General features: G+C 38.0%; 2 protein-coding genes across 2 annotated transcripts; both read right to left on the reverse strand.

The window, feature by feature from the left end:
• Positions 1-1,048: 1,048 nt before the first annotated feature.
• On the reverse strand, positions 1,049-6,806 carry LOC140851657 (ankyrin repeat-containing protein At5g02620-like). The gene is made up of 3 exons (XM_073243627.1): positions 5,812-6,806; positions 4,433-4,842; positions 1,049-2,037 (listed from the first exon to the last, which is right to left on the reverse strand). The coding sequence occupies exons 1-3, from the start codon at positions 6,272-6,274 to the stop codon at positions 1,177-1,179; spliced, it is 1,734 nt and encodes a 577-aa protein (XP_073099728.1). The 5' UTR covers positions 6,275-6,806; the 3' UTR covers positions 1,049-1,176.
• A 4,427-nt stretch (positions 6,807-11,233) lies between these two features.
• LOC140851665 (polygalacturonase-like) lies at positions 11,234-13,324 on the reverse strand. The gene is made up of 4 exons (XM_073243641.1): positions 12,876-13,324; positions 12,145-12,434; positions 11,826-12,054; positions 11,234-11,730 (listed from the first exon to the last, which is right to left on the reverse strand). Exons 1-4 carry the CDS (start codon positions 13,293-13,295, stop codon positions 11,512-11,514), a joined length of 1,158 nt encoding a protein of 385 aa, XP_073099742.1. The 5' UTR covers positions 13,296-13,324; the 3' UTR covers positions 11,234-11,511.
• Positions 13,325-22,237: the final 8,913 nt, after the last annotated feature.

Here is a 22,237-nt window from a genome sequence, read left to right on the forward strand (position 1 = left end):
TTCATTCAATGCTATCAGCCATTATAGCTCATCAAATATGAAGAATGAGGGAAGAAGGTGTATGACGATAAATAATTTAAACAAAAAAAATCTTAAAGTGCTATTTTCAATATTCGTTGTCTCAGTATCAAATTCCACATCGATACCATTTATTATAGTATTAATATGTGATATGTTATGAACCAGGTAGGAAAAAAATTTCGTTGCAACGGTGATACCATGTCAAATTTATAATAAACCAATGAAAATCCTTATTTTTCATCGATTATCGTATATTTCACCGATTCCCATGGATAATACCTGACACTAGCCTTTGTATTTCACTGATTCTCGATTTTTGATTAGTTTGTTACAATGATGATATGGTATCACCGTTGCAATGAATATTCACTCAATAGACAGAGGGACAAATCAAGTAAAAAAAATTTCGTTGCAATGGTGATACCACATCAAATTTATAACAAACCAATGAAAGCCCTTGTATTTCATTGGTTGTCGTATATTTTATCGATTTCCATGGATTTCACTTTCCATGGATAATACCTAACACTAGCTTTTGTATTTCACTGATTCTTGATTTTTGATTGGTTTGTTACAATGATGATATGGTATCACTGTTGCAATGAATATTCACTCAACAGACAGAGGGACAAATCAAGTATCACTACAGATACGAGACTACATATCGGTTCAATATCGATATAATATGGTACTGACGGGTATGGCAATTCTCAGCTATTTTTATTTCTCTTAAATGAGATTGTTAGACACAAATCAAAGCTTTAACATGCTGTCATTCCTACTTTCAAATAGAGATTGTCAACACACATACATCATGCAAAAAGACAACAGAAAATTGGCACCATTTTAGGGTATCTTCAAGACGCTTGTATACATAGAAGTTACAGCATAAATTTAGAGAGTATCTCAGCAATAATAGCCTTTTTGTTCAGACAGTGTAGTGTTTAACCTACCATCAGTAAAATGTAGTGTATAATCTGAAACTTTTCATGAAGAATTTCTCATTAAAAAAGTGTAATATGTTTCATGGTAGCATAAAAAATATACATACACAAGGATGTATTTTTTGAGTGAATATATACAGGGATGTAGAAGATGCTCTGGGTTATTTCCAAGATTTACAGTTGATGAATTAAAATGTATAGCATGCACAGTCTAAAGTGCATACATCTTGTACTCATTCTTCAGCATCTCTGATTCTGATGCCGCCGACATAGACCATGAGAGGGTCCTGCTCCCAGAGGCCCTCCTTATATTCGTCAAATTTTTTCGTTCAATTCGGTGAATGATCATAAAATAGCACATGGACCCCAAGGTGGTCAGCATGATCAAAGCACCAATTACTGTGGTAACCCAAGCGAGCCAATACCCCTGGCGGCCAACCACAACATAACAGAGGGACATAAAGGAAGCAGAGATGAAGAGGCAAGCAAGCCACATCAGCTTGTTGATCACAAATACCATGAGCCTCTTTGCCTTCTCCTCAATAACAATCAGGGAGGTTTGCACCACCACGACAGCCAGAGCAATGAAGAGGGCCAAGGAGTCAAATACCAAGAAGACGATAAATGCTGCATTCTCTGCTATGTAGACTTGGCCAAGAGTTGAGCCATCCGTTGGGGTCTCCACGTACTGGCCCGGCACAGTGAATATGGCTGCAAAGGCCACCGCAGCAATGAGCACGGCCACCACCGTGTTTGAATTGATGGCAATATTGAGGCCCCCTCTGTGTAACTTCTGCAGTTTCTTCTTGATGTTCTGAACCCTTATTTCAGTTCGACGGGTTTGTAGGAGTTGAAATTGGACTTCATGTTTAATATCACTAACTGTTTGTTTAAGTTGCTTCGCAGCATTAGGGGGGTTTGGATGCTTCTTTGCAGCCACTGCACCAACTTCTTTTAGGAACGCCATGATTTTTCCATCACAAGATTTTTCTGCAATACTAAGAGCTGTCTCCCCAGCTCTGTTAACTGCATTCACTTTGATTCCATCAACTGATAACAAAGCCTGCATTATCTGCGTTAGTTAAAAAAAAGTAAGTAGATAAAGCCAAAAAAAAAAAAAAAGGAAAAGAAAAGAAAAGGAAGGGCAGTACTGCACTGTAAAAATAATATAAGACACTGATAAGGAATTATGATAGAAGTTATTTGTAATTTTGTATGTCCTAGTATCTGGAGATGTATTTGCCATCTTCGTACTGGAAGTTCTCCTCCATTTTTCCACCTTCTGGATGGGCAACCCATCGACGCCAGATATGACATGCTCATGGGAGCAATAATTACATAAGCATATAGACAAATTACAACATTTGCATGATGAAGTCAGGATGCCAAATTTCGTAATAGTCCACTTCCCCTTCTTAGTGAGCCAATCTGCAGGCAGGTCTGTTTCCCACTTCTTTTATATGAGAAACCTTGTCATTGTGAAAGGATTTGAGCAAAATTTAGACTTTGCTCATAGGGGAAGATCCTGTGGCGCTAAGGAAGCAGAAAAAGCCAATGAGAAGCCTCTATTTTATGTGTGTTCTTAGGTTATCTAGGAAGCAGAAGCACAGTGGCTGCATAAGTGTTGATGCAACATAAAAATAATAGCTGAGATGTATCTCCCCCAATCAAATTGCAGCTCAGGTGAAGCCAGCTGACAAGACATGCTTGTGGGAGATGAGTTTTTATAAAGGGAGTTGTTTTAAACATCTTACCATATCGTGTGACATATATTTTTCACCATTATGATATAATCAATCACATAGTATGGCCATATATCAATTTTTGGCAGTCCTTGTAATTGTATTAGCTGGTACCAGTTTAATTTTTCTATTGCTTTTATCCAGTGTGCAATGATGCATAACAGCATAGAGTGAAACATATTAAAGTAGCCAACATATACTACAAGCAAGACTATATCAAATCAGATTTTGTCTTTGGGGATTTGGGTTCCCCGTAATAACGTTATCTGATGTTATTTTGGAGTTGTTAACTTGCTGTGTCATATACCTATTAATGATGTCTGTGAAATTAAAAAGGCTGACATATTTGACAAGCTCATGGCTTAAAATATGTCCGTCAAATTTAAATGTACATTAAATTTTCAAGACATAGGTGTACACGATAAAGCTCTGAAGCTAGTCAACTTCCCATTGTAAATCTTTCAAAACTGAAATAAGTTAAGTTCTCTAAATAAAGAATTTCTTCTGGCATATCTATACGTACTTTTGATATCTTTGTGTCTCTCCATGTTGATACATTCCTAGTATCAACAATATAAAGACAACATGCCATATTTACAAATTACAACCTAGATCCAAGGATGGACCAAAATATAACATAATTTTCCTGTTTAAAAGATGCATGAGTTCTATCAGGTCATTAGGAAAAAAAGAAGAAGCTCAAAGCAACTGAAAAGAAAATAGAATAGACAACATTTAGAGCAAAACCAAATAATGCCATTCAAAGTTACTCCCAAAGCAAAAGGTATTGATAAAAGGATAAATTAATAAGACAGCTGAATAAGCAAAGCCTCCAAGATGCCTTAATTAAATATTTTATGCTGCATTTGTAATTACCATTGAGGATTACATCATCACAAGGAAAGATAGTTAGCATATACACATCTAATGTTAGTGACAATCATATCTATTAATCAGATAAAATGTCAAACTCAATTAACTTAGATGATATGAGGCCACAAATATAATTTTGTCCGAATATGAGATAAAGTATTGATTGATAAGTAAGCCTATAATTAAAAATAAGAACCAAGAGGCCTCAAACAAATCAAATTTTCTTTAAAAGAATTCTCTTAAAACTTGCACATGACCTTTAGAACATACATCTGCAAACATATAATTTTGTGCACCACACTCAGTTGTTTCCATGGACAACAGTTCACAAAGTACATTTCATACAAATAGACCAAAAAACAACGTTCTTAATGAACCTGTCCTAAATTAGGAGTTTCAATCCAAATTAATAAAGCACTTCTCACAAAAGATGCAGTTAAAATGTACTACAGCACCATATAATAAAGTTGAGTATCAATACCCTGAAAATAAGTATGCCGAATTAACAGCATATATTAAAACATTCCTTACCATGTATTCAATCATGATTTTTCATTCACACATCAAGAAGAGGGTTTTCTCCTTACTCTCTAAAACCTCAAGTGTACAGATCTAAGTTCAACCATGATTGGCTAAAAACATATCTTCAAGCCCCTTAAATTAAATTCAGTGGTCATATATATAAGAACTGCAGCTTCAAACCCAAAGCATGTTGGTTTAGAGGAATGAAGTTCTGTAAAAGTGGGAACAGTTGAAGTTCAGCAATGATTACCATCAAAGAGCAGTCATATATCAATCATGCATGCCATTATCCTACTCTGAAGTTTACATATTGCAAACATAATCACATACCTCATGACGACCCTTCCTAGTCGCAATATGCAATGGTGTATTCCCTTTATTATCTTCCAAACTGGCAACTGAAGGATAGGTTCTCAGTAGTTCCAGCACTATCTCAACACCATGCCCTTTAACTGCCATGTGAATTGCTGTCTGCCCCTTCTTGTCGGTCCTCAAACCCAAGCTTGGGTCCTCTCTTAGAAGGGATTTCACTACTTCTACATGTCCCATCCTTGCTGCCGAATGCAAAGCAGTTTTGCCATTGCTCCGGGCGATCTTGGCAAGGCTGGCATCTGTTTCCAACAGAAGATCGACGACATTGGTATGGCCTTGAGTGGCAGCTGTGTACAAGGCTGTAGAATTCGATGAGTCTGTTGTCATGGCCAGTGCAGGAAAAGAATGCAGGAACACTTTCAGCACTTCTGCAGAACTCAAGATAAAAATAATATAGTATTAATCAAACTTTATAGACTGGGATATGATATGAACTACCAAAACTCCAAAAAATTGGAAGTAGGAAAAGGGTCTAATCTAATAAAGTATGATAAACCAAATATAGTCATCCACATCAAAAAGTTTTCAGTCTAGGATGACTGGGAATAAATGATTCATTCTAGATGATTAGATGGTATGAAGGATTAGTATTTCTCCTGAGTTTGACAAACTGTTTGCATACTTAGAGAGGAGTTCAAATCCTTAAGTGATTCTATATTATGACCATAATTACACACTGTAAAAATGATTCAGGGAAAAAACAAAGGTGAAAAGGCTATTGTAAATCCACTTTTCTGATGTTACAGACAGCAACTTAATAACTGAGTTGAAGTGGCAGATGAATGCATAAAACTAGAAGCAGAATCAAAGAGCTAATTTCAAGAAAAGGTGGATATACATGTTCCTGATGACTCTACTTAGCGTACAAGAATGGCAGAATCCATGACTTTATTTTAGGATTACGATTCTATTTTCTTGGAAGCCTGTCATTAAATTCCAGCCCACCACCATAAAACAGCAAAAGGCAACCTTTACAGCAATAGCAGAAGCTTTTAGTTAATGAACTCATTGATCATTCCATTCTAAGCAACTACTCTATTTGTTAAATTCAATATTTTCCCTAAAAGTAAGATAAAATGGGCACAAATTCACAAAGTATAGTACCAACAGTGGAAGATAGAAGCAAAATATCTTATACCAATAGAAGAACAGGTGGCAATACATGGTTTAGCTTCCCAAATCCTAATATAGGAAAATTCAGATAATTCTGGGTCTTTAATTACCATGACAAAAGGGGAATACTATGCATTTGATTAACGTTCTACTATTTTGAACTGGCAGTGAAACTAATAATTCAGTGAAGAAAAAGTTGAAAAAGTTGAGATTATAAGGCTTACCCAGATGTCCCTTCCTAGCAGCAATATGAAATGCATCGAAGTTGTTGGTGGCCTTGAGTGAGGCAGACTGAACATCTGAAACACTCAGTATCTCTCGAACGACCCCAATGTGCCCCATCTCTGCAGCAATGTAGAGTGCCGTCTCTCCATCCTGGTTCTGCTTCGAAATCAAATCCTTCAAATGGCTATCACTACAATCCAAAAGAATCTTCATAGCATGCACCATATTGCCAGCCCTGGCAGCCAGATGGAGAGGAGTGTCCCCTCGCTTCCTAAAACCATCTTTCCTTTTCTTCTCATGAAAGCTCTGTTGCTTCTCCATTGATCCCCTCCTAACACTCTTTTGTTTCTCCATTACACCTAATCTAAAACTTTTCTGTTTCTCCATAGCCCCTAACCGGAAACTCCGAAGTTCTTCCAAGGCACCCACATGAAAACTCTGCTGTTTCTCCATTCCCCCCATTGAAAATAGATTACAGAAAAGAATCTTAACCCCGTCTCCCTTCCTTTGTCTATTACCTTATTTCACCCAAAGAACCGTTGCCTTAAAAATGTAACTTTGTGTTGAGAGGACTAGTAGAGCCAATTTTACAGCACAAACCCACACTTTTATGAAGGATGCATTCAGAACGCAGCCATTTAATCATCATTTCCATGAAACATTTCGTGGCACACTCATCATTATCCTCAAAAAGAAGCTTTAAAAAAAAAAAAAAATAGAGGCTAAGTTGTGGCTAAAATAAGTGGAACAGCAGGAAAGAGACTTTTGATGATATCCTAGCAAATAGGCTTAAAACCTGCTTGTGTACTAATTTTATATAATAATTTTGTATATATTACTGAAGCTTTTGATGAAACTCTCCAACTTCCCACAGCATACCCCAAACAGAGCACAAGATCACTGTTTCTATACCTTAAAGAACGCTTTCCACTCTTCCCAATGATCCAATCACAAAAGGAAGTTTCTTTCCCTCTCCCTTAGAGTCCCAAATCCCAAAATAATGCAGCCACCAATGCACGATTCTTCAAGAAACTTCCCTTCTTCCTTCCCTCAAAGGAAATTAAAAGCCAGCAGACAATGCCCAGAACCACATTCCAAGATCTTCATGAAATACAATATTCCTCAAACCCTATCCATTAAACCCGTCATTGACCAAGTCTTCAAGACCTTCCAAATCCCAAAGTCTAATCAAAATAATTAGCATTAATAATATTTTTTTAAAAAAAATCATCCACCCATGGGAGATAAAATGGCCTACCTTTTGAATGTTGTAGCACATAAAAAGAACCATTATTCCCCTCAGATTACTAAACTCCATAAACAAGGAAACAAAAAGCAGTTTGATGAGAAACTTCCAAACCATTCCCTTAATGTGATGCAGACCTCTGCCTCGGGATTTCCGACCGATGAAAACAACTAATAAAATCAGTTCCCGCAGTACCTCAAATGCTTCCATCCTTTCACACACACACCAAATACGACTAGTATTTTGGTTGTTTTCCTTTTCTTCTTCGTGGTCTTTGCCGGGGTTTTGGGTTTAATCCTTTGTTCCCTCTTCTTCTTCTTCATCATTTTTTTTTTTTTTTTTGGGTAACACGGATTATTCAACTCCTTTTAGTGTGAATATATTCAATAAAATTAGAAAACAAAATATTCTTAAGGATTTTTTTTTTTTTTTGGGGGTAAGAGGATTATTCAACTCCTTCTAATATGAATATATTCAAGAAAATTAGAAAACAAAATATCTTTAAGGGGGATAGGGATCTCATGTAAGTCAATCCAAAGGCAAGTACTCCATGATAAAAGTAGCAACCCAGTCAACTGCATTCGTCTCTCTAAAAATATATCTAATGATATCTACACAATTTGACAACAAAATCGTCATGTCATACGGCAGGAGTGACTAATATCCCTTCGCATGCATATCTGAAGCCAAGAAACCATAGTAGCTGAGTCACCCTTGATGGACGGATGATCGGCACGGAGAATCCGGTTTACACTTTTGTTTTGGGGAAAGACAGCGGGAGCCAGAGGCCGGTGGATACCTACATCAGTGGAAAGACCGGACCGGTTTAGAGATGGTTTAGGTGGATGAACCAGCTCCTTTGTCCCACTCAGCAGGTCTTTCAGGCTTTTTGCTGCCATGTTAAATGATTTGCTGAAGGCATAACAAAAAAATTAACCGTCAAGAAGCTAAACTAAGATCTAATTGCACAGTTTATTTTTTGATTTAAATACAAGGTGCAAAGTTATTCGTCCAGAGAAAATTTTGGGCTAATCAAGCTAGTAAAATCTTTTGGTAATTCTTCAAAAGATCCTAAGATATGGGTTTGAATTCTGACTTCACTGTGGTTTGAGAAGTTGGAGATATGTAGAGATTAGAAACAAGCTTTTTAAGTCTTGTGCCATCACAGCTTTGCCCATTTATGGATGCAGCTGTGATTCCATGTTCAGCTTGTCCCATCATGGATGTTCTTATGTGTGGCTACTTTGCCAAAAATACAGCAATAATCCTCTTTAAAATGGTGCATAGCTTTTGTTGTTTGATCATCAAAAATGATACTTAATTATCATGAAATTGCTCAATGCTACTAAATATGCTGACTAATAGGATAGTGTAAGCTCATCGGAGTTTGGTAATTTACATTATATTTGTTAATGCCTTCACTACATTAGTTTCTTAAGCATCAGCTTGAAAACTTTATCAAATGTCCTTAAAAACAGTGAATGCCTTTTATTGTTGATGATGTAATACGAGTTAAAAACACGAATCATGAGGTTCTTATTTTTATATGACCAAGTAGTTCCTCTGGTCAGTAGTTTATCATCAGAGAGTAGATAGATTCTCCAATTTGCTATCCAGTATCTTATGTAAAACATATTGAAGAAATGGATCAACCATGCTAAAGTTCAATTAAGTATCGAGTTTGAGGAGGCTTCAAGTGGGGAAATCTGTAGCCTTTATTCCCCTAGGCTATGAGACCTAAGAGATGGTCAATGCGGTTTTGAGCACAAAAGTAACAACTTTAGCATTATGGATGATCATGGTTGTATCTTTGGAATGAAAGAAGGATTCATGTTCCTGTGCACGAATCCACCGTTGGATCACTCACTGCATAGATCTCTAAACACTCCAAAGTCCGTCATTCATCCACACACACAGATCTTGAAGTGATTATTGGATGATCTCAAAGCAACCCATTATGGCTATTTCATGCATCCAAGCTTTCTAACTTAAAAATGATTTGCTTGTAGTAGTTTTGGAATGGAACAAGGGGCAGTGCATGGTCCAAAGATGTTTTTAGTCCAGGTAATATATACCTTCATTTTATAATGACATGGGTAGATTTGAATTACAGAACAATCAAAAGGTCCGGATTGTATCTTTTGCGCAAAAGAATGATTGATCTTCTTTCATGATGTGGACTGTGGGATCATGCCCTGCACAAATCCCCAAGCACTTAGAATCCTTCTTTTATAGAAAAGGTACACCCCCCAATCCTGATTCAAAATAGGTAATTATGGAGTGCATGGTTGGATTCAGCTAATTTGGTGATAGCGTGTAGAGTTTGCAAGGCAATTCAATACATAATACCATAGCTAGAATGTAAATAAATTCTTTAAGAATTGTTATTTTGGATAGTATTTGACAAATAAATTTTGATGGGAGACTAGTTGCAAAGACCTATGTGGACATGTGTTTAACACTTTAGTTCCACGCCAGCTATACATTGGATAGATTGATACTTATATAGGGTTCAAGAATCCACTTAGCACTTCTTGGCTAGTTTTTTTAGATGAGTTGATTATTATAAATGGTATTAGAATAGATCTAGTCCACGTCCATGTGAACTAATGGATATTGTAAATGGGCCCATTTAGGTTGACCATGAGCTAATTATCATGTTTGTAATTGGATTTGTGCATGATACTTACGATTAGATTTGAATGAATTTGGACTCTTAACCTAGAGAGGACGTTAGGGCCTAAATTGAAAAAGCATGTGAGAAGCCCATGCAAGTATATGTTTAATCTCATAATGGTTATATACTAGATAGATCTTGAGTACTTATCTAGGTTAAGAATTTTTAAATAATATTTTTTAATTAATCTTTTTGAGTGAGGTTCTAAGTAGATGCCCATATCAAATTAGAATAGCAATTAGCCTCCTAAAACTTATTTAGTTGAATGTAATCCTCTTTTGAGATCATGTGTAAATCACATATATGTCATTTAGGAGGTGTTTGGTTGGGAGGAGTTGGGGGTTGAAATAGAAATAAGAATAGGAATAGATGACTTTCATTCTAACCATTTAGTTGGGGGGAGTCCCATTCTGATTTCGATTCTGGAGTAAAATAAAAATGGCTCAATCTTCCTAAAATCCAATCTCGACTCTTCCTCAACAATTCAATTCTCTATTTCCATTCTGATTCTGATTTCGATTACGAACTAAATACTTCAAAAAATATAGTCATTCTGATTCTCATTTCAATTTATTCGGATTCCGACTCTAGTCATGAACCATACGACCTCTTGGAAGATAGGCCTCCAATCAACAGCAATAGCAAGTGGATGTTTGGTTCGGAAAGGAAATCGAAATCATAATAGGAATCAGAATGGATTAAAATGAAAATTCTTCGAATCAAATAGTTGCCACTCCTATTCTACCCCAACCAAACACCCCCAAATTAATAAAAAAGCACCTTACTAGGACAGGTCCAGGAACAAGGCTCTTCACCCTATTCTCGTTCGCTGGATGCGGACTTCTTACAAAACATGCTAACAAAAGAACAGGTGCTACTCAAGGTCATGCTTCATTTCTATCAACTTGACTTGTAGAAAACAATTGCTGTGATCCAAATACTTTCTATTCATCGCATTAAGATTAGCGTAACCTTCCCCTAAAAGAGTTGCAAACAATTTTTTTTTTTTCCTGAAGTAACTGGAGGAGTAAGATTCACCCCCACATAATGTTATTTTATATGTTAGGTAGAGTACGAGTTTAAAGCACCGTTTTGATTGGATCATCCAAACACCATTGCGTTCCTTCTCAAATTAGTCAGTTTTACTACATGTCATATCTTAATCACAAATAAATGTTAATTATTAAATACTCTTTTGACATGCCATCATCAACTCCCATGAACATGCATGGGATCTGCTGCTAGATTAGTTATGGAAATGATGGAGTCACATTATCACTCCTTTATTCCAAAAGCAATGCTATGGTCAGGGAATGCAACTTTTTTTTTGTATATTTTTATTTTGAGAATTGTAACATTTAAATCAAAGTATATAATCTTATGTTAGCATTAGCAGTAGAAAAATACATATCTTTCAAATTCTTATCTTACAGCCGCATTTAAATTGACCAATCATTTAAAGTTCGAACATTATATGCAGGTTATCTCGCATATTTGTTAGTCAAAATATAAATGGCATTCGATCTTCATCATAAAAATATAAGGAATCTTATCAGCTAGTGCATAATACCACATAATTCCCAGTAACTGAGCTCACAAGTTACAAGCCATGGACCACCAATACATTGTGGACTTCTTACCATAACAAGTAAAGAAGTTTTGACCCATATTCTCACGGAATCTGGCAAACTTACTCTCTAACAAGCCAGCCAACCGGAAGCAGTCCATAACATCTGCCATTAATCACTAGAGCAAGTCCAGCAATGGATCCATGCATCAGAAGCAGCTCGGTGGATCGATAAAACCGGTAGCAGTCCCCCTCACATTCTTACAGAAGGCCTGCGCCCTCTTGTTCTGATACCTGAGTTTTATGTCCTTCAAACCAATCCCACTGCATGGATTGCTCGGACTGCAGTCAAATTTCACTGCTACTGGTGTCGCCGACGATCCCCGGATGTTGGTGTATGACACCCTACTGATCTTGACCCCTGAGCTCTGCAAACATGCCCAAATTCTTTAGTTCGAACAACTAGTGTCACATACTTACACTAGCCGATGTCGAAAATTAGTACTGGTTCTTTGTTCATTACCTGGCCTGGGCAGTTCCGGTTGCTGGGGCAGTAGTTCTGGTCGATGATGATCGGATTCTGGACGTTCTGCATGATGGCATTTGCGAAGGTTACACCGTTCACAGACCCCTTGTTGGGTTTTCCCCATGTCTTGATCCTTACTCCATTCTGAGTCCCAGTGAACACCACTGACCTCACTGTTATGTTCTGCACGCCAGCCTCATTGGCCGCATCTCCTAAGCTTCCAATGCTGCATTGTAGAGGCACAATTCATTAGCAAATTAGATCAAAATTGCTGCCACTCGATCGCAATTGGATCGGACTATGTGGTGATCATCACCTGATGCCATGTCCTGGGCCACATCGGACTTTCTCGATCCAGACATCGGTCATCCCAGCTTTCATGGCGATGCAGTCGTCGCCGGTCCCTATGGTGCTCCCTTTGATGGTGATGCCGCTGGACATCTGCAAGTGGATGCCATCAGTGTTGGGGCTGGCATCTGGGGCAGTGATCTTCACGCCTTGGATTTTCACATTGCTGCTGCCGAAGATTGATAAGTGGTAGAATTTGCTATTAATCGAAGTTAGGCCACTGATGAGCACATTCTTTGATTGGCTGAATGATAAAGACTGAAAGCAAAACCAATAGTCAGAACTGAGTTCCATTAAGCCACATCTAAAATTCGCAGGTCTTCATCACTTTGTAGCAATATGTAGTTAAAAACCCTTAATAATTGTAATATGATCTATAATTACAGTGAAATTTCTTTTTTATTTACTCTTTGAGGTTGACTCTGGACAACTTGATTGAATTAAAAGCCAGCTTTGTACTAATATGTAGTTTAAGACTCTTAATAATTTAAATATGTGCCATAGTTTGCAGTGAAGTTTCTTTTTATTATTGACTCTTGGAAGTTGACTCTAGGCAACTTGACTGAATTCAAAGCTTAGAGACTCAAACTTTGCCTCTCAGATCACTATAATTTCTCTTATCTACATAATCTAGTAAATCATAGGAAACTTGTGGCATGAATTAGACTCGCTTTAAAAGTTTAAAAGTACTTCACTTACTGTGGCACCAAATGGGCAGCTGCGGCCGGCCATCTTGCAGGCCCAGAGAGACTGCCCTCGCCCATCGAGCGTCCCTTGATAGATCGACAGACCATCGACATTCTTAAACCTAATCCACCAGTTCATGCTTGAACTGTAACCAGCAGGTGCAACGATGGTCCCATGAATTAAGAACTTGATCCCTTTGTTTTTGCACGGCCCAAGGAATTCTACTGGACTGAGGAAGAACCTGCCCTGCGGCACATAGATCGTCACTGGTTTATTAGCTTGGCATGCAGCAGCCCATGCTCTGAGGAATGGCCTGGCTGAGTCGGTCTGGCCGTCGGGTTTGGCACCAAGGTTTACAATGTTGAAGGCTGCCATAGCCGTTGTGGAGGAGATGAAGAGCAGTGTGATAAGAAAACTCATGGACTGTGCCATTAGAATAAGAGGATAGTACAGAGTGAAAATTGTAAGATGTGCTGATGGAGAAGTTTGGGAGGTTTGGAGGTGTATTTATAGGGTTAAGATGAATGCTTCATGCATATGTTTGAGTGGAAAGCAAGACAAGGGCTGGAGTCGTCTAGTCTTACATATTGTATTGAATTAATACAGTGGGGTGCCATAAAATTATTTATGATTAGGTTGGTATTTGGCTTTTGTCATCGTAAATTGAATTTGAGTGATGCTGAAGTATTCATTAGTGGTCATGCATGGCTGTACGTTCTGGCATGGAGTTGACTCCGATGGTCGACTAACCTCATAATCCAGTATACATAAAAATAATGGATAAGTGAGACACTTCTCCTAAATTTATTGAAAAATACTTCAGTAATTCAAAAATGTCACTCGAAAAAGGTGCAAAATGATTGGTGTAAGATAGCTGAGAGACTTTTTTTAGTGACTTTCTGAGTTACTGCAGATTTGTGTTATAATAACATTCGCTTCAATAAATTGTAGATATCCAGAAAAGTTCTTTATAAATATCATATTAATATTGTATTAATTCTTAAAGACATGAATTTTTGGTAAAGTTTGATGAAAGCTGTACTAGTTTGTTTCAAAAGCTTAATGAGATGAATGCCGAGAGAAACAGATGCCAAAAGGGAGAGAAAAGATGCTAGAACAGTCCTTTAATTTCACTTTAAGTTTTTCATTAGTGTTGCGGTCAATCTTTTCGTCGCCTGATCGTCTGGAATGCGCACCTGCAAGAAATAGTCCTCACTGACCGGTGATGCCTCCGATGGAGACCCTTCAATGTTTAAATCAGAGAGGAGACTAGGCAACAGTGTAAAAAATCAGGGGCTCAGCGAGAGAAAGAGCTAGGAAGAGCTTACCAAAACTGTTACCTTACCCTGTTTTATGGTAGAATGCGGTATGGTCCCGCCATTAATGGTGTAGACAACTGGGGAGTTGTCAAATCGTCGGAGGCTATCAAATCGTCGTGGGTTATCAGGTCATCAAAATTAACCCATGTCCTTCGCAGGACAACGTCCCACGGCGGTCGTACAGCATGTCCTTGGCAGGACAACAGCCCATCACAGTTGTACGACGTTTGGACGAACTGGCCGACTATATATCGGTATTTGGTTGCCGGGACGTCGGATGATGACTCGAAAACACCGTCGGCTGATCTGGTGCCTTGTGGAAGTCGGATATCGGCTGCCACCCCCGACAGTGAGTCGGTGATACGGGTTCGGCCGCTCGATCGGTTGGAAACAGTATTGGCCTGTTTGGCCGGCATACTTTTGATCGGATATTATCGGCAGTCATTATCGGAGTCGTCTGTCCGTCCGATGGATAGAATCGAACGTCGGTCGGACCGTTCCGAGGATAAATCGGTGTATAAGGATCAGTCGATATATCCCAACAATTAGTGAAGGCCTTAAAGCCACTAAATATTGAAATTTGGTCTCCTCCGGTCTTAATTATTGAATGACTCTTCAACTATTCCAGAATTTCTTCATGGAATAATGATTCACCACGTAGTCTCGGATGATCAAAATGTTCGCCAATAAGTTACAAATTCAAGATATTATTCATGGGTATGTGTATATATATATACATACATACATACATACATATGTCACTTATTTTGCATCCTTTAGATTTTCTGTACTTTCTTGTTGCCAAGAACTCTTGGCTTATAATGTTAAACTAATCAAGCAACCATGTGAAACTAATGACTTCCTCTACGCATCAGTTTAGATTGGCTCAAAATCCAAAGTTATTTTGCATCCTTCAGATTTTCTGAACTTTCTTGTTGCCAAGAACTCTTGGCTTATAATGTCAAACTAATCAAGCAACCATGTGAAACTAATGACTTCCTCTACACATCAGTTTAGATTGGCTCGAAATCCCAAGTATGAAAACATTCAATTAATGCTTTGAAAATGCTAACTGAAATGAACAATATACAATTGCCTTTTTCTTACACTTTCGGTCCAAACATTGATAAAATCAAGAGAAAAGTTTTAGTTTGGAGACATAGGTAGGATTGTTGCAGTACTTTTTTCTTCTCTTGACAAACATAATGTTTTCTTTTTTATTTGATAATTTTTTTAAACCAACCACTTGTAATGCTGACATTAAGTAGTGACCATGTGACTTCACCTTTTCCTTAACTAATCCAGCATCAGATCCTATGTGCATGGGATTTAATGATAATATATCATAAGAGCATTGAATGACTAACATGCACTTGCGATCTCAGCACACGTGATACGTTATTCTTCTTATCAAAATTTCATCTTTATTTTCTTATTAACTTTTTTGGAGCAAAGTTTTATTGACATGGTTTTGCTTCTTGGATAATTGAAGTTTGAGCTTGAGAAAGTCTAAATTACCCAAAAAAAAGAAAAAAAAAGGGAGGGGTGGTTGGGAATTTGAGCTTAGGTCCTTAATTATCAACTATTCTTCTGATTTCACTTCGTAGGATGAGCTGCCACCTTCACTAATTTGTAGGTTAGATTTACATGTCCAATTAATGATTGACCATCTTATAAATTAATTTATCTTAGTTAAATATTTTAGCTATCGTGCAACACTGGTTGCAATATATTTATGCATGCATCCTAAAGAAAAATATGAACCCCTGTTCAAGGTGAGTGCATTCTGACCTTCTCCTTTAATTAATCATTGGACATAAATTAAGGTTCATGCAAAAGGTTCTGAGCTTTGGCCATTTTCTCACGCAAATGCACGACTACTTTATTACTTCCAATTTGATTGTTTATTGTCCACTTATTCTAGATTTGTAGCTATGCATTAGTAATCAGAAGGACCTATTGAATACTGCTGCCACAGGAACAAACGTATATATATATATCCATTGGAACTTCATAATTCAAACTGATTGATTCCTAAATTTCGAGCAATAAGCACTGCTTTTTTTTTCATAGTTTTTGATATTAAATTATTAGTGAATAGAGTAATGAAAAGCCGTGTATTTGTGGTTCCCATGGATTATTGGTTTCAATCTAAATTCTTAAGCAAGTAAGAGCATTTAGAGATTCTATCATTTTAATCAAATAGTGATTAAAATAGAGTGGTGGTTTGACCGGTACGGTTTCTTGTACTTCTGAAGTAATTGTAGTGCAAAATTTTATCGATTGTTATGTACATGGTGACCTTCCGCGTTGCTGCTCTCCACCTTGACCACGTTTCCACTGAAAAGTTTCAGGGCATGAGCTTGAGGTACATTTGGTTTACTACTTGGACGGTCCTTTATGGGGACTCTTGAGATGGGTTTTGTTACATAAATTTTGCTTGGTTTTGCAGTACTTAAATACATAAAGATGTGGATATGTATACCATTTTACAATGGTTAATGGCTTAAGGATCCTCCTCTCTTTTTTTTTTTTTCCCCCTAAGGTATAGTCGCCTACATGAGTCATTAGAACGGGTAAATTAGCTTCAATCGGTAGCAAGTTATTCCACTTCTTGATCTATGCACTGGAATAGATTTGGAAGACATATATCTCATGTATAAGATGATCCAGCTGGATTAAAATATGCTGAAGTATCCGGTATCAACAATCGGCACTCTCAGTCCACCTATTTATATTTAATACTATTATATATTGCTCCAAAATTATAAAGAGATCAAGAATTTTCTACAAAATGGTTTTAAATATTTACTTTTTTCTTATTTATCTCCCGTGACAGTTTAGAATTCTTATTCGGGTGAACCTCTATTTCGAGGAGTTTGTTTTTTCTTTAAAAGGAGGCCGCGGCATCCTTCTTTGGTATGTGCGAGTGCGGGTGGTGGTTCCTGATGTTCTTGTGCAGGCTGGTATTCTCCCGCTGGTATTCTTCCTGGCTTTCTCCCGCTGGTGTTCTTCCTGGCTTTCTCCCGCTGGTGTTCTTCCTGGCCTTCTTCCGATGGTGTTCTGTTAGTGTTCTACCTGTCTTCTTCCTTCTCGGTTTCACGGATGTCCTGTGCTGATGACCGAACGCTTCTTCGGTTGGTAAGGAGGTATTCATCTTGATTTTTTGCCGAGGATTGAGAAAGGTATCTTCACCTCAGGTATTATCTTATCTTGATCTATTGCTGAGGCTGAGATTGGTAGATCTGATTGGATCTTTGTTGCCTTCTTTTCGATACTCTGTTGCCTTCTTGTTGGCTTCGGTTAAGGGTATTTTATACCTTATATTGTACCTATTTTTGGGGACGGATTTATAGTGGATTGCTCCTCCTCCCTGTGGATGCAGGCCTCTTGTGCTGAATCACGTAAATCTTGGTTTCTTTGTCTTTGTTTATTTATGCCTGCAATGTGTTTGGTGAATTGTCTCAAAGAGATTAGACTTTAGATCAAAAGCCTAGGTCGATCCAATCCGGTGCGCATGATCTCAACAATTGGTATCAGAGCACTTGGATGGCTAGTGACAAGAAACAAAGTTTTTCAATGGCTAATGATCCGGCGTTTGTCTCTCACTCTACCACTATCAGGCATGAAGTGGCCGTCTTTGATGGCACGGGAGACTTTTCACTATGGAAGGTAAGGATGAAATATTTGTTGGTTAAAGAAGATGTTGCAAAAGCCCTTAAGGGTATGGATTTAATCCCGGGAGATAATGAGGCTGCTAAAGAAGAAATTAACGAGAGAGCCTTAGGAACCTTGTTTTTAGATTTAAGTGATAAAGTCCTATGTAATGTTATGGAACTAGATACAGCCAAAAGTGTATGAGAAAAACTAGACAGTTTATATATGGCAAAATCCCTGACTAATAGATTATATTTGAAGGAAAAATTACACACATTTTGCATGACAGAAGGAACTTCACTTAAGGATCACTTGGATGAGTATAATAAGCTCCTGTTTGATCTAGTAAATGTTGGTGTCGATGTAGATGAAGAAGATAAGGCTTTGATTCTAATTTACTCTTTGCCTAAGTCCTTTGAGCATATTACCACTACCATGCTTTATGGAAGAGAAACAATAAGTCTTGAAGAAGTATAAGCTACCTTGTTATCCAATGAACTTAGATTAAAAGTACAGCTTTAGCATCAGGCTCAGACTCCAGCTCAAGGTCCTATTGTTAGAGGTAGAGATGAACAGAAAAAGGAGGGACAGGGTAGAAGTAAATCCAAAAATAGATCAAAGTCTAGGTCCAAAAGATCAGATATTTGTCACTATTGCAAAAAGCCAGGCCACTGAAAATCTGAATGTAGATTTCGACAATTTAAAAGGGAGAAGGAACAAAAAGATAAAGGAACAATCTCTGATACAACATCAATTGCAGTTTCTTCAGGAAGTCATAGCAGTATACCAGATGATGCAGTGTTTACAGCTGCCTGCAGTGTTAGTCATGTTGACACTTGGATCGTGGATTCTGGAGCATCCTTCCACATGACACCTCACAAGGAATGGTTCTCTTCCTTTAGATCTTGTGAAGGTGGTACTGTTCTTTTTGGAGATGATGGTATCTGTAATATAGAAGGTATTGGAACGATACAAATTAAATCTAATTCAAATACCATGGTGATATTGGATGATGTCAGATATGTTCCTAAATTAAAAAGGAACCTTCTCTCAATACATGCCTTTGACAGAGCAGGATATGAGGGCAGATGGGGTAGAGGATCTATAACTATCAATAAAGGGGTATTAACTTTATTGAGAGATAAATTAAGTTGCACCCTTTACTACCTGGATGGCAGTACAGTTGTTGGTCAGACATCAGCAGTACAATCTTCTATTGAGCAGTTGACACATTTATGGCACTAGAGATTAGGACACATTTCAGACATAGGTCTACAGGAGCTGAGCAGACGTGGTCTGCTGAGTGGTCAGAAGATTGGTGCACTTGGATTTTGTGAGTACTGTATATTTGAAAAACAACACAGAGTCAGCTTCACTACAGGCGTGCATAGGACAACTGGTATATTAGACTATATTCATTCTGACCTATGGGGACCTGCCCCAATTATATCCAAGGGTGGATCAAGATATATACTTACTTTTATTGATGATTACTCTTGAAAAGTCTGGATATACACCATTAAAAATAAGAGTGATGTATTTGAAACATTCAAATGGTGGAAGTCTATGGTCGAGAGGCAAACTGAAAGGAAGGTGAAAACTTTTCGGACTGATAATGGTTTAGAATTTTGTTCTACAGAATTTGATAACTTTTGCAAGTCAGAAGGTATTATTAAACATAGAACAACAGTGAGTACATCTCAACAAAATGGTGTGGCAGAACGCATGAACCGCACACTATTAGAGAGAGTCAGATCTATGCTATCTAGTTCTGGATTAAGTAGAGATTTTTGGGCAAAGGCCGCTCACACAGCCTGCTATATTATAAATCGATCTCCAACATCAGCATTAAGCATGAAGACTCTGGAAGAGATGTGGACAGAAAGACCTGCGACTATTCAGTACTCAGAATCTTTGGGTGTCCAGCTTATGCACATGTAAGTGATGGAAAGTTGGACCCCCGGGCTAAAAAGTGCATATTTATAGGATATGCATATGGGGTAAAGGGCTATAGATTATGGTGCATAGAGCCTGAATCTCAAGGATTTCTAGTCAGCAGGGATGTGACATTTTATGAGACAGCCACTGCTTCAAGGCAGCTACAGCCTAATTCTTCTCAAGGAGATCAGGATCGGGGTCAGCAGGATAGGACTGTTGTAGATATTGATCAGACTGTTAAATCACAGCAGCAGCAGTCAAGTGAAGATACTTACAATGAACAACAATAACAGACAGATGTACAGATTCAGACTCAGGAGGAGGTGACATTACAAGGTCAGGATCAGATTGATAGTATTGCCACTCGAAGACTCAGGCGTCAGATCAGAGCACCTCAAAGGTATGGCTTTGAGGATTCTGCTTGTGCTGAGTTAGTCTATTATGCTCCGAGTGTTGTAGACACCATTGGTGATGAGCCGACCACATATCAGGAGGCTATTAGTAGTTCACGGGCTGATAAATGGACCATGACTATGGTTGAAGAACTTCAGTCTTTAGAAAAGAATCAGACTTGAGAGTTAGTCAAATTATCAAAAGGTGAGAAGGCAATTGGCTGCAAATGGATCTTCAAAAGGAAAGAAGGAACCACTCCTCAAGATTTTAGATATAAGGCCAGGTTAGTAGCAAAGGGATACAGTCAACGGGAGGGTATTGATTACAAGGAGGTATTTTCTCCTGTAGTCAAACATTCTTCTATCTGTGTGTTACTTGCTTTTGTTGTTTCTCAAAATTTAGAGCTGGAACAACTAGATGTTAAGACAGCTTTTCTTCACGGTGATTTAGAGGAACAGATCTATATGCAACAACCACCTGATTTTGAGGTTCAAAATAAAGAAGATCATGTATGCTTACTCAAGAGATCATTATATGGTCTCAAGCAGTCTCCAAGACAGTGGTACCGTAAATTTGACAGATTTATGGTCGATCATGGATATAGTAGATCTCCATATGACAGTTGTGTATATCACCAGCAGCTTTCAGATGGATCCTTTTGTTATTTGTTATTATATATGGATGATATGTTAATTGCAGCCAAGGACATGTCAATCATCCAGAAACTGAAAGCCGAACTCAGTACTGCATTTGATATGAAGGACCTTGGACCGGCAAAGAAGATACTTAGGATGGAGATTATTCGTGATAGACAGTTAGATAGATTTTTTTTTACTCAGCATAGTTATATTGAAAAAGTCTTGGACAGATTTGGTATGTCTACAGTTAAGCCTGTCACTATCCCCTTTGCCAGTCATTTTAGACTTTCTGCCAGAGACTCTCCTTAGACTGAGGATGAGGAGAGATATATGTCTAGAGTGTCATATGCGAGCACAGTTGACAGCATCATGTACACGATGGTCTGCACTCGACCTGATATTTCACAGGCAGTAAGCGTTGTAAGCAGATACATGGATAAGCCTAGAAAGGCTCACTGATCAGCTGTGAAATGGATACTTAGATATCTAAAAGGCACTTCTAAATTGGGATTGATATTTACTGCATAGAGTAATTGCATAGTTACAGGATTTTGTGATTCAGATTATGCTTGTGACTTGGACAGGAGAAGATCTTTGATCGGATATGTGTTTATTCTTTCTGAATGTGCAGTAAGTTGGAAGGCTACTTTGCAGTCTACAGTTGCTTTATCTACCACTGAAGCAGAATATATGGCATTGACAGAGGCAGCAAAGGAAGCTATTTGGCTAAAAGGGTTGGTACAGGATTTGGGTCTCGAACAGGATTGTTTGGACATTCATTGTGACAGTCAGAGTGCTTTGCACCTTGCCAGAGACCAGAGGTATCACGAACGAACAAAACATATAGATGTCAGGTATCACTTCATCAGAGATCTGGTAGAGAAAGGTGATGTTAGGCTTCAAAAAATTTACACTGCCCATAATCCGGCTGACATGTTCACTAAACCAATCCCTACAATTAAATTCAGGAATTTTCTGAACTTGATTGGTATAAGCATTTGGTAATGCCCTGCAAGGCTTGTGGTGAGGAGGAGGTTATAAAAGTTTTTTTTTTTTTAATCCACATCTGATATAAAAGGTACAATATTTGTCGCAAGAAGGAGGATTGTTATATATTGCTCCAAAATTATAAAGAGATTAAGGATTTTCTGCAAAATGATTTTAAATATATACTCTTTCCTTGTTTATCTCCCGTGACAGTTTAGAATTCTTATTCGGGTGAACCTCTATTTCGAGGAGTTTGTTTTTTCTTTAAAAGGAGGCCGCGGCATCCTTCTTTGGTGTGTGCAAGTGCGCGGTGGTGGTTCCTGGTGTTCTTGTGCGGGCTGGTATTCTCCCACTGGTGTTCTTCCTGGCTTTCTCCCGCTGGTGTTCTTTTTGGCCTTCTCCCGCTGGTGTTCTGTTGGTGTTCTGTTGGTGTTCTACCTGT

This window comes from Elaeis guineensis, chromosome 9 (assembly GCF_000442705.2).
Source record: "Elaeis guineensis isolate ETL-2024a chromosome 9, EG11, whole genome shotgun sequence".
Lineage (NCBI taxonomy): Eukaryota > Viridiplantae > Streptophyta > Magnoliopsida > Arecales > Arecaceae > Elaeis > Elaeis guineensis.